Source organism: Quercus suber, unplaced genomic scaffold (assembly GCF_002906115.3).
Source record: "Quercus suber isolate HL8 unplaced genomic scaffold, Cork oak 2.0 scaffold_205, whole genome shotgun sequence".
NCBI classification, from domain to species: Eukaryota; Viridiplantae; Streptophyta; class Magnoliopsida; order Fagales; family Fagaceae; genus Quercus; species Quercus suber.
The window spans coordinates 569,426-581,973 of record NW_027069663.1 but is presented as its reverse complement, the minus strand read 5'-3'; the positions used below and the strand labels follow the sequence as shown (position 1 = coordinate 581,973).

Sequence of the window (12,548 nt, the reverse complement as noted above, 5' to 3'; positions counted from 1 at the left end):
AGGTTATTTTGGCCATTTTTTAGGTTTCAGAGGTATTTTAGTAATTTTTTAGGTTTTGGAGGTATTTTGGACATTTTTTGGGTTTATGGGGTATTTTGGTCATTTTTAGGTTTTAGGGTATTTTGGTCATTTTCAGGTTATTTTGTCAATTTTTAGACTTCGTGGTTATTTTGGCCATTTTTGAAGTTTCGAGTATTTTGGTCATTTTTAGTTTTCAGGGTTATTTTGGTCAATTTTTAGGCTTCGAGGTTATTTTGGCCATTTTTTAGGTTCAGAGGTATTTTAGTAATTTTTTAGGTTTTGGAGGTATTTGGACATTTTTTGGGTTTATGGGGTATTTTGGTCATTTTTAGGTTTCTAGGTTATTTTGGTCAATTTTTAGATTTCGTGGTTATTTTGGCCATTTTTGAAGTTTCGGGAGTATTTTGGTCATTTTCAGTTTTCAAGGTTATTTTGGTCAATTTTTAGGCTTTGAGGTTATTTTGGCCATTTTTTAGGTTTCAGAGGTATTTTAGTAATTTTTTAGGTTTTGGAGGTATTTTGGACATTTTTTGGGTTTATGGGGTATTTTGGTCATTTTTAGGTTTTGGGGGTATTTTGGTCATTTTCAGGTTTCTAGGTTGTTTTGGGCAATTTTTAGACTTCGTGGTTATTTTGGCCATTTTTGAAGTTTCGGAAGTATTTTAGTCATTTTTAGTTTTCAGGGTTATTTTGGTCAATTTTTAGGCTTCGAGGTTATTTTGGCCATTTTTTAGGTTCTAGAGGTATTTTAGTAATTTTTTAGGTTTTTGAGGTATTTTGGACATTTTTTGGGTTTATGGGGTATTTTAGTAATTTTTTAGGTTTTTGAGGTATTTTGGACATTTTTTGGGTTTATGGGGTATTTTGGTCATTTTTAGGTTTTGGGGGTATTTTGGTCATTTTTAGGTTTCTAGGTTATTTTGGTCAATTTTTAGACTTCGTGGTTATTTTGGCCATTTTTTAAGTTTCGGGAGTATTTTGGTCATTTTTAGTTTTCAGGGTTATTTTGGTCAACTTTTAAGTTTCGAGGTTATTTTGGCCATTGTTTAGGTTTCAGAGGTATTTTAGTAATTTTTTAGGTTTTGGAGGTATTTTGGACATTTTTTTGGGTTTATGGGGTATTTTGGTCATTTTTAGGTTTTGGGGGTATTTTAGTCATTTTTTAGGTTTCAGAGGTATTTTGGTCATTTTATGGGTTTTGGAGGGTATTTTGATCATTTTTAGGTTTCAGGGGTATTTTGGTCATTTTTTGGGTTCTAGGGATATTTTGGTAATTTTTAGGTTTCGGGGGTATATTCGTTATTTTTTGGTTTTGGGGATATTTTGGTAATTTTATGGGTTTTTGGGGTATTTTGGTAATTTTTAGGTTTCAGGAGTATTTTGGTCATTTTTTGGGTTTTAGGGGTATTTTGGTCATTTTTTAGGTTTTGGAGGGTATTTTGGTAATTTTAAGGTTTTGGGGATATTTTGGTCATATTTTAGGTTCTAGGGGGTATTTTGGTAATTTTTGGCTTTCAAGGGTACTTTGGTCATTTTTTGAGTTTTTGGGATATTTTGGTCATTTTCTGGATTTTGGAGGTATTTTGGTCATTTTTTTTGGGTTTTGGGGGTATTTTGGTAATTTTCAGGTTTTGGGGGCATTTTGGTCATTTTTGAAGATTTTAGAGTACCTTGGTCATTTTCACTTTAGTGGCATTTTGGTAATTTTGATAATTGGGTAATTGGGTGGGTTGGGGTTTACCCATAATAATTGGGTTGGGTTGGATTTGGGTTATAAGGAATTAGTTAAATGGGTTTTAAATGGGTAAATGAGTTTTATATACCCAACCCAATTATGCCCACCCCAAACCCGCCCATTTGCCACTCCTACCTGGAACATTCATGCGACGCGGGCTTAATCATGAATCATATATAAATTAAAAAAGATATTTTGATAATATAATTAACCATTTCGATTTTTTGTAGTTATTTAAAGATTTGTTGGACAGATTATCAACAACTGAGATGGAGCTCTTCCTTGTTCAAGCTTGGCTCATATGAAATCAACGCAATGTGGTGGTGCATGGAGGACAAATGAAGAACCCACGGTGATTGACAAATCGTGTGGCTGAACTGCTAGAAGATTATAAAAAAGCTCAAACGAATTGTTCTGGAAGCCGCCGCCACAGGATGTCTATAAGTTTAACTTTGATGCAGTGGTATTCTCGGACTTGAATTGTTCTGGAGTTGGCACGATCATTCGAAACTCTGATGGTGAGGTGATGGCTAGAATGGCAGCAAGGGGGGAATATGTGCACAATAACAATACGCAGAAGCTTTGGCATGTCGAAAGGCCTTGGAATTTGCTATAGAGGCGGGTTCCAAAATTTGTTAATTGAGGGTGATAACTCAATGCGATGAGATGAATTTCGAGTTTATACTAATAATTCTTTTTTGGCCATATTGTAGATGACACTAGACATTTATTTCGGGTAGACAATCTGTTGGTTTTAGTTGTGTTAAAAGGGAAGGAAATATGATGGCTCATTCTTTAGCTAGATTTGCTAGGAACATTGTGGAGGATATGTATTGGATGGAAGATGAGCCATACCTGCTGTAGATGCTTTGCATCATGATTTTTATATATTAATGAATGAGTGATAGATTTTTTCTCAAAAAAAAAATTTTTGAATTACAAAAAAGATAATAAAANGGTTTTTTTTTTTTTTTTTTTTGGGAGAAGAAGTTGACATCAGTATTAATGGAAAAAATTTCAAGATTAAAATAAATAAACAATGATGGTTAATATATCTTATTAGCGAGACTGATTTTAGATTGAAACAAAAATATATATGGTTAAAATCAGTCTCAATAAGATCTATTGAGAGATTTAAAAAAAACAATAAAAAAAGGCTGCAATTGGTCTTAGTGAGACCAATTTTAAGATTAAATAAAAAACAAAACATGGGTGAAATTAGTCTTAGTAAAACAGATCGATTCTGCCTTGGTAAAGACCAATTCTGTGCACTATTCATTAAACACAATCACCATCCTTTAATATCCTTGCTTGGTCCTACTTTGGGAGCCAACTTCACATAGTAAACCCTTCAGAAACAATCTGATTCAGCCCAGCTCCCGCTCACCATCATTTCCATCAACCTTATGTCTATAAACACTGATGTAAAGTAAACCTTCATACTGCATAGCTCAAATAGTCAAATGGCACCCAGTCTACCTACATAAGATAAGAGCTTAGCATTGGAATAGCCAAGCGGCTAGTCTAGCTAAAATATGCTTAACTAACAAGTCCAAAAAATTATCCACATTGGATTATTAACCAGTTAACCAAAATGAAATTTTAGTTGAGTGCTTATCCAAAAATACATATATGAACTAGCCTTAATAAAACCATGAACACAACCATCCCAAACCAGCTGCTCTCTCAAGTCTCAATCACCCTTAACTCACAATTGAGCTTCCAAAAAACCCATTCTTTATTGGCTGTTAACAGGTTACCCTTCTATATTTCATACCTACATTCCAATCTTTGACACCCAAACGCTTATCACAGCAGGAACAAGCAATTAATATTCAATCCCAACCAAATTCTCCAATCTATCATCTACAACCCACACTCAAATATTATAGAAAAATTTTCATTGTTGTTTGTAGAAATTACCTTTGTTTCTTTTCATGCCTTTGTACACCCAACTGGATTCAACAACCCTATAGCTTTTCTTTCGAACGTAATCCACAAAAATACATCACCACTCTCTAGTAGTAAACCAAAAGTTGCTTCTCCAATGCAAATGGAACTTATCTTAAAATCAAATCTCATTGCCTAGTACCTACATGACATTAAAATATTCAACTTAAGAACCGCCACACCATTTGGGTGAGTTGGTACCTCCTCAAGTACTAAGTGCTTGAGGCAGCAAGGGAAGGGTGTGGGTTGGAGCTGCGAGGGCAACATATGTAGCATGTAGCATGTAAGTGTTTTCAACCATCATCAAAAATATATTCAACTTAAGACTGTTAGTGCATTTCTGAAAATATTAAGGTAAGAAAAATTTGATTTGCCTCTAACTGACAACACTTGACAAGTCAGCACCAAAGCATGCTAAACAAAAAATTATACAAAACTCAAAGGACAGTACATACAAATTCAGTGATTCAAGACTAGACAGTGGTAATGAAGTATACCTACGACAGATGAGTCTGTGATCACACTAGAAAACTTAAAATACTGAACATCCACACAATTCACAGCCATAAACATTGATAATGAAAATCAACATGCTTAAAGATGTACCAAACATAGTAAATTATGACAACAGAGTTTTGGGTCACATAAACTAAAGTTGCATTTTTAATTATAAAGGAAAAATAGAAGCTAGATCCATGAGTTCCCAATTCAAAAATACTACTTTTAGGCTTTTAGTTCTATCTGCTTTAGAGTAAGTGAGTGAATTGTTAAGAGAACAAAATCCATTTATTTGAAATCTTGCAATAGATGTGATGTAGGAAAATTAGATGACATTGCTAGGTGAATGCATATGGTACAGCCTTGAGTACATAGTACAAAACAAATTAAGCACTTAACAAAGTTGGAAGCTAAACCAAAGCCATCTAAGTTACTAATTTCCCATCTAATAAGAAGACTCCCAATTCTAGGGTCCTTTTTTCTGTACACAAGTAGTAACACATGTGAGTTGCTGACTTTTGTTTGAAAATTTGTCAACATGTGTAAAAGCATAATAATTCAGGTTGTTTTGGAAAGTACCTAGATATGTAAAAAAATATTATGGGTTAATGCAAATCCAATATCTAATAAATACAAAAACGAGCAACTATGATCATCAACGTCAAGAATAACATTATAGTAAAAACAAAATGTTATAACATTATATTGAAAAAAAAATGTTACAACTGTTTAGTCTCTCCTACCTTCTCAAATTGAATTTCTACATCCAGAAGATCCATCTTATTTTGATACAAATTCAACAAGTGAGGAGCAATGTCCTGAAATTTGCTCACATACTTCTCCAAAAACGACTTCTCATTCACTAATAAGAAAGATGAAAAGCTTAAACCATCCTTGACCAAATCATTTGCTACCAAAATTTGAATTACTGAACACCTAGGGATAATCCTCTTCTCCAAGCTTAAATGCAGAACCACAGGATTTCTAGCAATATCTGTTGATGGCCGTCCGAATTTATTCACAAGGAAATTCATTGTTTTCATGATATTCTTCACTGATAATCGCATAAAATTTGGATCCTTTTTAAATGCTAGGAGAGTATCCTCCTTAGACCAACCCCACCTCTTGAAAATCTCAAATTTATATTCCCACATTGGTTTTTTTATTGTCAAAACCACAACGATTGCTTGCACAAAAACAATTTTAGAAGGATGAATACCCATTTCCTTAACCTCCTGGATAGCTTTTACTAACTTACTAGGTCGGGTGCATGCTACAAAGGGACAAGTAGTCACCAAGAAAGAGATGTTGGATTGAGGAACTCCAACTTCTCTCAGAAGTTCAACATTTGGAACAATACTGATAGTTATGTATTGTAAAGACCAATGTGAGCGCCTCAAAGTTTTAATGACCTTCTCATTCTCAACAAGCAAACTCTTGAGGATATCATAGCAAGGAATAAGATGGTTCTTCAAGCTCCTTTTCAGTAGGTCAGGGCTTGTACTGAGGATTCTAGGGAGGTCAGAGGTTGAAATCCCTATGGAACGGAAAAACTCAATTTTGGGCAAAAGGGTATTCTTAGGTTCAAGTAAAAGAAACCGTGGGAATTGCTTGATAAGTTTTGTGATGTGGGTATCGTTGAATCCATTATCTTTGAGAAGATTAAGCACTGAATCTGGTTTATCCGGGTTTCCAAAGTGTACCTTATGGGATGCTAAAAGAGCAGATTTTGGTGAGAACCCACATGAGTTTATGAGATAAGACACTGTAAAAGAATGTCTTTGAGCTTCTTTTTGTTGTTTTGATTCAGATAAACCTAATGAAGAAAATGATTTGATGCTAAAGAAAGCAGTTTTCTGAAGAAGACCCAATTGAAATTGGGTCCTCCTATTCCTATGTGTGACAAAAAGTAGCTGTCTTGAAGAGAGAAAAGCAAACATAATTGACTCACTCACCGAGTTTGCCTGAATCAGCTTCAACTGGGCAGATAATACACTGTAAAAGAATGTCTTTGAGCTTCTTTTTGTTGTTTTGGTTCAGATAAACCTAATGAAGAAAATGATTTGATGCTAAAGAAAGCAGTTTTCTGAAGAAGACCCAATTGAAATTGGGTCCTCCTATTCCTATGTGTGACAAAAAGTAGCTGTCTTGAAGAGAGAAAAGAAAACATAATTGACTCACTCACCGAGTTTGCCTGAATCAGCTTCAACTGGGCGAGTTTGATTGTCTGATTAATCCTTCGGGACTAATGGCCACTGAGCTATGCTAAATGCTTCATGGGTATGTAAATCCCAGAACTGACTGAGAAAAAGAGAGAATGAATATTTTGGGCAGAAGGGTTTGGGAACAGGGTATATAAACATTGTGTGTCGTTTATGTGTAAAGGGTGTGTCGTTTACAGGAACTATATAATCTATACTATTATTTAAGGAGTTTCTCCTATTTTAATTCCTTATTTTTTTGTTCAAAAAGGCCCCTACACCCTTATGTTTAAGTAGTAATAAAACTAAATGTCAATCCGGTAAAAATACAATTTTAACTTCCACTAAAATATTACCTAAAAAATAGAACTACTTTTTTTTTTAATTTTTAAATTACTTTATTCACTTATAAATTATATTTTCAAAATAAAAATTATATATAAGTATTATGGATTGGCTATGATTTCTTCTCCAAATGTTGCATTTACCTATGTAATTGATATATGTGCTTGCCACAATCCCTTGCCACGTTTGAGTTTTGAGAATTCTCTATATTTGGAAGTTCAATAAAATATTATTTTATCTAAAAACAAGACAGAATATTATCTCTCTTTTTATTTGGTATAAATATGAAATATCAAATTATAATATTGTATTTATTATGATTGTGTTTGTATATGTAAATATTTCATATTAAATATATAATTATATAATTTATATGCAAAATCCTAATGTATAATTTAAATGAATGATAAAATTTAAATTTAATTATAGAGAAGGAAATTTAAATAAATATTGCATGTAAAATTATGAGAACTCAAAAATATGTGAGTATGGCAACAAGTTTTAAATTTTTGTCTTAATTTTATTTTTAAATTTAAAAAAAATTAATTTTTCTGAAAATAAACTAACCTTTTTTTTCCCTTTTTGTTACTAAGAGACCGTTTGGCTTGGGTGGAAAAGCTGAACGCGTTTGCGTTTCAGCTTTTTTTTTTTTTTTTTTTTTTTTATACTGTTCAATGAACAGTAGCCGCAAAGTTTGACTTTTCAACTCAAATTTACTGTTTATGGACCCACAATTTTCACTTTTCAGCAACTTTTTCATTAAAAATGGGTCCCACGGTACTATTCACACATTTAAAAATTATTTTGCTACAGTGTTTTCAGTTTTCAGTTTTCAGTTTTCAGCTGTATCCAAACAGGCCCTAAAAATTATACTTTTCATCTTATATTAAGCAAATAAACGGTGTTCCCATTAGGCAAAGAAGCTTTTGCTTTTTTGTCATACTTATTTTTTTAAAATTTAACAGAATTTGTTTTTTTGAATGGAAACTAAGTATATGTTTGGATAACACTGATAGTTGCGGTTGCATTTTCTATTTCACATTTTGGAACTTTTTTTTAAACGCGTGAACAGTAAAATCACTATGCCGAGACAATTATTACTGTTCACGCATTGTAGCGCACTGTTTACCCACTGTAGCAGCACTGTTTATGCATTAAAAAAATATTAAAAATAGATACCACGATATTATTTACACATTTAAAAATTATTTTTCCTACATCGTTTTTAACAACAATCAGTTTTCAACAACAATAAATTGCATCCAAACTGAACCTAACTCTTTTTTCCTTTTTGTTACTAAAAATTATATTTTTCATCTCATATTTGGCAAATAAGTTATGTCCATTTCGCAAAAAGTTTTCCTCCAAATGATGCATTTTCCTATATATGTATTTGGTAAATGTGCTCGCCACAATTCCTAGTAAAGTATGAATGTTTTGTGCCGTTTATTTTACAGTTCTTTGTTTAGCTCAAAGTTTCAGGGTTTTGAACTTTGTGTGCCTGGGGCTTCTCTAGTCACTGTCATAAGGGTGGCCAACGAAGCAAGATACAACTTTTGTTATCAAATTGAAGCTGTTCTCCATCAATATCTGGAAGAGGGTTCTTCCTATAGTTGAAGCTTACATAGCCAAACTCCGGTGAGTCAAAATTATGTTTCGTATTCTCTGTAAAAGACTACAAATTTTAGTAGTACCTAGTAGGTGTATTGCTGTGCCGAGCTCAGTTTCCCATCTGGGTTTTCCTCAAATTCCCTTATTTGTTGTCAATTATTTCTCATCAGGTCTCATAGATGATAAAAAACACAATTTTACTGTGTCATTCCTTGTAAACTCATGTGGGTTGTCTTTAGAAAGGGCTAAACATGTATCTCAGAGGGTAAATTTTGAGACTTCTGAGAGACCAAACTTGGTTCTTAATCTTCTCAAGAACCATGGATTCACCAATGCCCAGATCTCTAAAGTTGTTAAGGCTGAGCCATATTTGCTTTTGTCAGATCCTGAGAAGACCCTTCTGCCCAAATTTGAGTTTTTGGGTTCTATTGGGCTTTCTGACTCAGAATGTGCTAACATAATCTCAGGTTGTCCATCTGTACTGGGTAGAAGCATTAAGAATCATCTTATGCCCTTGTATGACTTCTTCAAGAGTATAGTTGTTAGGGATGAAAAAGTTGTTAAAACTTTCAAGCTAGCTCGCCGGGGTCTTTCTCAGGATGTACAAAAGAATCTTGCTCCCAACTTGGCAATTTTAAGAGAAATTGGAGTGCCTCAGTCTTCCATCTGTCTCTTATTGAGTTGTTTTCCTTCTACAGCATTCCTTAGGCATGCTAAGTTTGATGATATTGTCAATGAGGTAACAAATTTAGGATTCAACCCCGAAAAATCGGCTTTTATCCATGCAATTCATGTACTTGCTTCATTAAGAAAAGTGAACTGGGAGCACAGGTTTGAGGTGTATCAGAGGTGGGGTTGGTCCAAGGATCAGACTCTCTTAGCATTCAAAAAGCATCCGGGTTGTATGTGTTTAACTGAAGAGAGGATCACGAAAGCAATGGACTTCCTTGTGAATAGAATGGGTTGGCCTTCAGAACATATTTCCAGAAATCCAATAGTTTTACTTTTCAGCTTGGAGAAGAGAACTATACCTCGGTGCTCAGTTTTCCAGATTTTGTTATCCAAGGGGTTGGTCAAGAAAGATTCGGCACTATCCACTATCTTAAGACCAAAGGAGAAAGACTTCTTGGAGAACTATGTGACAAAATTTCAGCAAAATATCCCTCAACTGTTGGAGGTCTATCAAGGAAAGTCAGATCTTCTGGATCTAGGAATTGGATCAGAGAGAATTACTGAAATTAAACCATTGTAGCATGTTCATTTTTGAAATCAAAGTACTTGTTTCTTTCATGTTTTTCGCTATTTTTAGATTTAATGAATGATTCATCTATATTACATTACCTACTAGTGCACTTCTACTTTGAGCTATCCAACAAGAATATTGACATGGGTTTTGGGATTTGGTTTGGCACATTGGCAGCGAAGTAGTACTACAAGATGTCTTAAGTTTACAAAGCTTGATTTAAGAAGATAGTTGCATTTTATAGTTTCTAGTATAGTATTTATTGCTCAAACTATTTGTTGCTACGTGCCCCCCTTGTTCACTTGGTTACAATTAGATGTGAACGGATGAGCAAAATGGCAGTTTGCAATGATACTTTATTGCAGGACTGTTTCATGCCTTCTTTAGTGTCCGATAACAGGCCCTCTTTTTATAGGCTGCTACTTTAGATGAAATAAACTCATTTAATTGGATTATCATATCATCCTCCATTGATGTGCCATTGCAGTACTACTCTCCTTTTCCTCTCTTTCATTGCTCATATTCTTGTGTGTGTCAGCATAGGTAAAAGCTTGATTCTTAGGTGCATTGTTGTTCAATCATCTCCTGGGATGGGGCTTTGCCTTGAAACAAAAACTTTGTTGTTACCAGTTCAGTTATATTGAGTTCATGTTCAAGATCTAACATCTTTGTTGGTATTCATAGAAAGCACCCTCCGAATCCATGCATCAAACACAGAAATTTTGTAGCCAAGGCTCAAGGAACATACGAGATAAGATAAATCACTACTACATCCAAAAGTTTAAACTAATAGAAAAGAATGAACTTAATAATTATTATTTAACACTTCCCTTCATCTTTGGACAGAGACTCAAATAAGTGACCTGTGAAATTTTCTTGCTTTCAAATGAAAGGTAAAGTGGAGTTAGGGTTCCAACTTTAGACCATTTGGTCCAATACTATGAAAAATTATTACTAATTCAAAAGATTTATGACAATAAAAACTTACGAATCTAATCACTTAACCATTATTTTCTAGAGATAGGTTCAAGTTACACATTTTTTAAACCATTGGATTTAAAAAAAGACCCCTCATTATTACAAATATTTTTATTAGAATCTTATTAGTTACCCTTATTTATTACATTCTAAACATATCTTTAAACCCAACAAAATTTGACGTCTGGCTCTCTCTTTCTACGTTTCTCTATCTCTCTGTATCTCTGTTGTGAGTGCTCTGTTTTTTTTTTTTTTTTTTTTTTTTTTATTTTTTTTTTTCTGGTCTGGGAGGTACTAATGAAGGCATAGCCGCAATCGAAGCCCCTACAGGCATTGTAGCTATGAAGAGCGCTCTCATGGGGGACGTGGTTGTAGCAAAAGGTATGATGAAAGGGATTATTATCGTGAAAGTCATCTTTAACCAGTTTCTTTTCTTCCAGCTTCTATTTAGTCTTTGCATTCCTTTTAAAAATCAGTTGTTATCAAGATTTCACCGTTTCATCTCCTCCCTCTTTTCCTCTCAACTAGATCTCTTTTATCCTTATTTGTCAACTAGTCAGTTTCTCATGGGATTAGGATCCGCTGGGTGCGAGTGACTGTAGTTACTAATAAAAAATAAAATAAAATAAAAAAGCTAGAAAATTAGTCAATGCCTTTATTTAGAATCCCTTGATGGCGCATTAAATCAAACAAACCTAACCACCAATATGATATCTAAAATTTCAACTCATCCTTTTCCCTTTGATTGGATTTTTCTTCAGTGTCCTTTATCTAGAACTGTGATACATATGTGTGTGTGCGTGTGTGTGGAATTTATACCACCAGCCTAATGGGTAGAACTCTTACTGTGAAGGATTTACAGAGGCACGGTGTCAATTTTAACAATGTTAGGCATACAATTTTTAGGAAGTAATTGGTTAAGCCTGTTTCCTTTAGTCAACACAAAGGAAATCTTTGAGAAATTCTATTTTTGTTTGTTGATTTACTCCTGCTGGGAACCAAATTCAATAGCGTGCACCATAAGCGCATGTGTGAAACTTTTTGTTTGATTTGAGATATTAGTACATGCATGAATGATTGTACTGTCAGGGACTCTCTAAAACCACCACACATCAGGGGAACGATCAAATTTCCATGGTTTTGTCTTTGGTTTAGTTTTCTCTGAACTCTCTTTTTACCTTATTTTACAATAGTTTATGGGAAAGTTATGATCTTACATATTATGAGTTTTGCAGGTTCAGGTATCCCTGCTTCTAAGGACCAATATTGTTCTATTTGCAGCTTACCATGAAATTTATGTACAGGTTGTTGAGTGCAGCAGTAGAGGACAGGGTTTATGCATGAGAAGGAAAGTACCTGTAACCAAATTGTTAACTTCTGAGAGTCGTAAGTGAGGTCTTGAAATATTATGGATGCCTTTAGGGATATGGCTGCAGTGAAAACATTTGCTATTTGACTGCAGTGAAAAAATTTGCTATTTGGCAATTGATGCTATTGTGTTTTGGGTTTTCCGTATTGGTATTTAGTCCAGTGTACTTACCCCCCCCCACCCCCCCCCCCCCCCCCCACACACACACACAACAACTTTCAAGTTGTGCTGAAATATCAAGCCATTTGTAATTGTTCTGGCATTTTCAATCTATTTTGGTTGAAGGTCATTCTGAGCTAGAGAATTGTTTTTGTCTCAAATAATATAGGATCTTATTTTTTGACAACCTTACCTTTCTCATTCTCTATCGTGCACCTATTGCTCCGGCTTCAATACCTTCTCCATTGTCTGATTTCGACACCAAACCTACTTTCCACCTTACAAACATTGCTCCAATCACTCAAACATCATTAATTTTGGACAAACCTACTTTCCAAACTTAACGACACATTTTCCAATCGCTACAGCGACCAAACATCAGTAAACAATAAATCCAAAATGAGGTGTTCTTTATTTTTAAACCTTTTATTTTTTTTA

The 12,548-nt window shown here is 34.1% G+C and overlaps 1 protein-coding gene across 1 annotated transcript; it reads right to left on the bottom strand.

Annotated features, from left to right (window-relative positions):
* Positions 1-4,883: 4,883 nt before the first annotated feature.
* Positions 4,884-6,495, bottom strand: LOC112019254 (uncharacterized). The gene is made up of 2 exons (XM_065779340.1): positions 6,390-6,495; positions 4,884-6,199 (listed from the first exon to the last, which is right to left on the bottom strand). Exon 2 carries the CDS (start codon positions 6,142-6,144, stop codon positions 4,924-4,926), a length of 1,221 nt encoding a protein of 406 aa, XP_065635412.1. The 5' UTR covers positions 6,145-6,199; positions 6,390-6,495; the 3' UTR covers positions 4,884-4,923.
* Between the last annotated feature and the right edge of the window lie 6,053 nt (positions 6,496-12,548).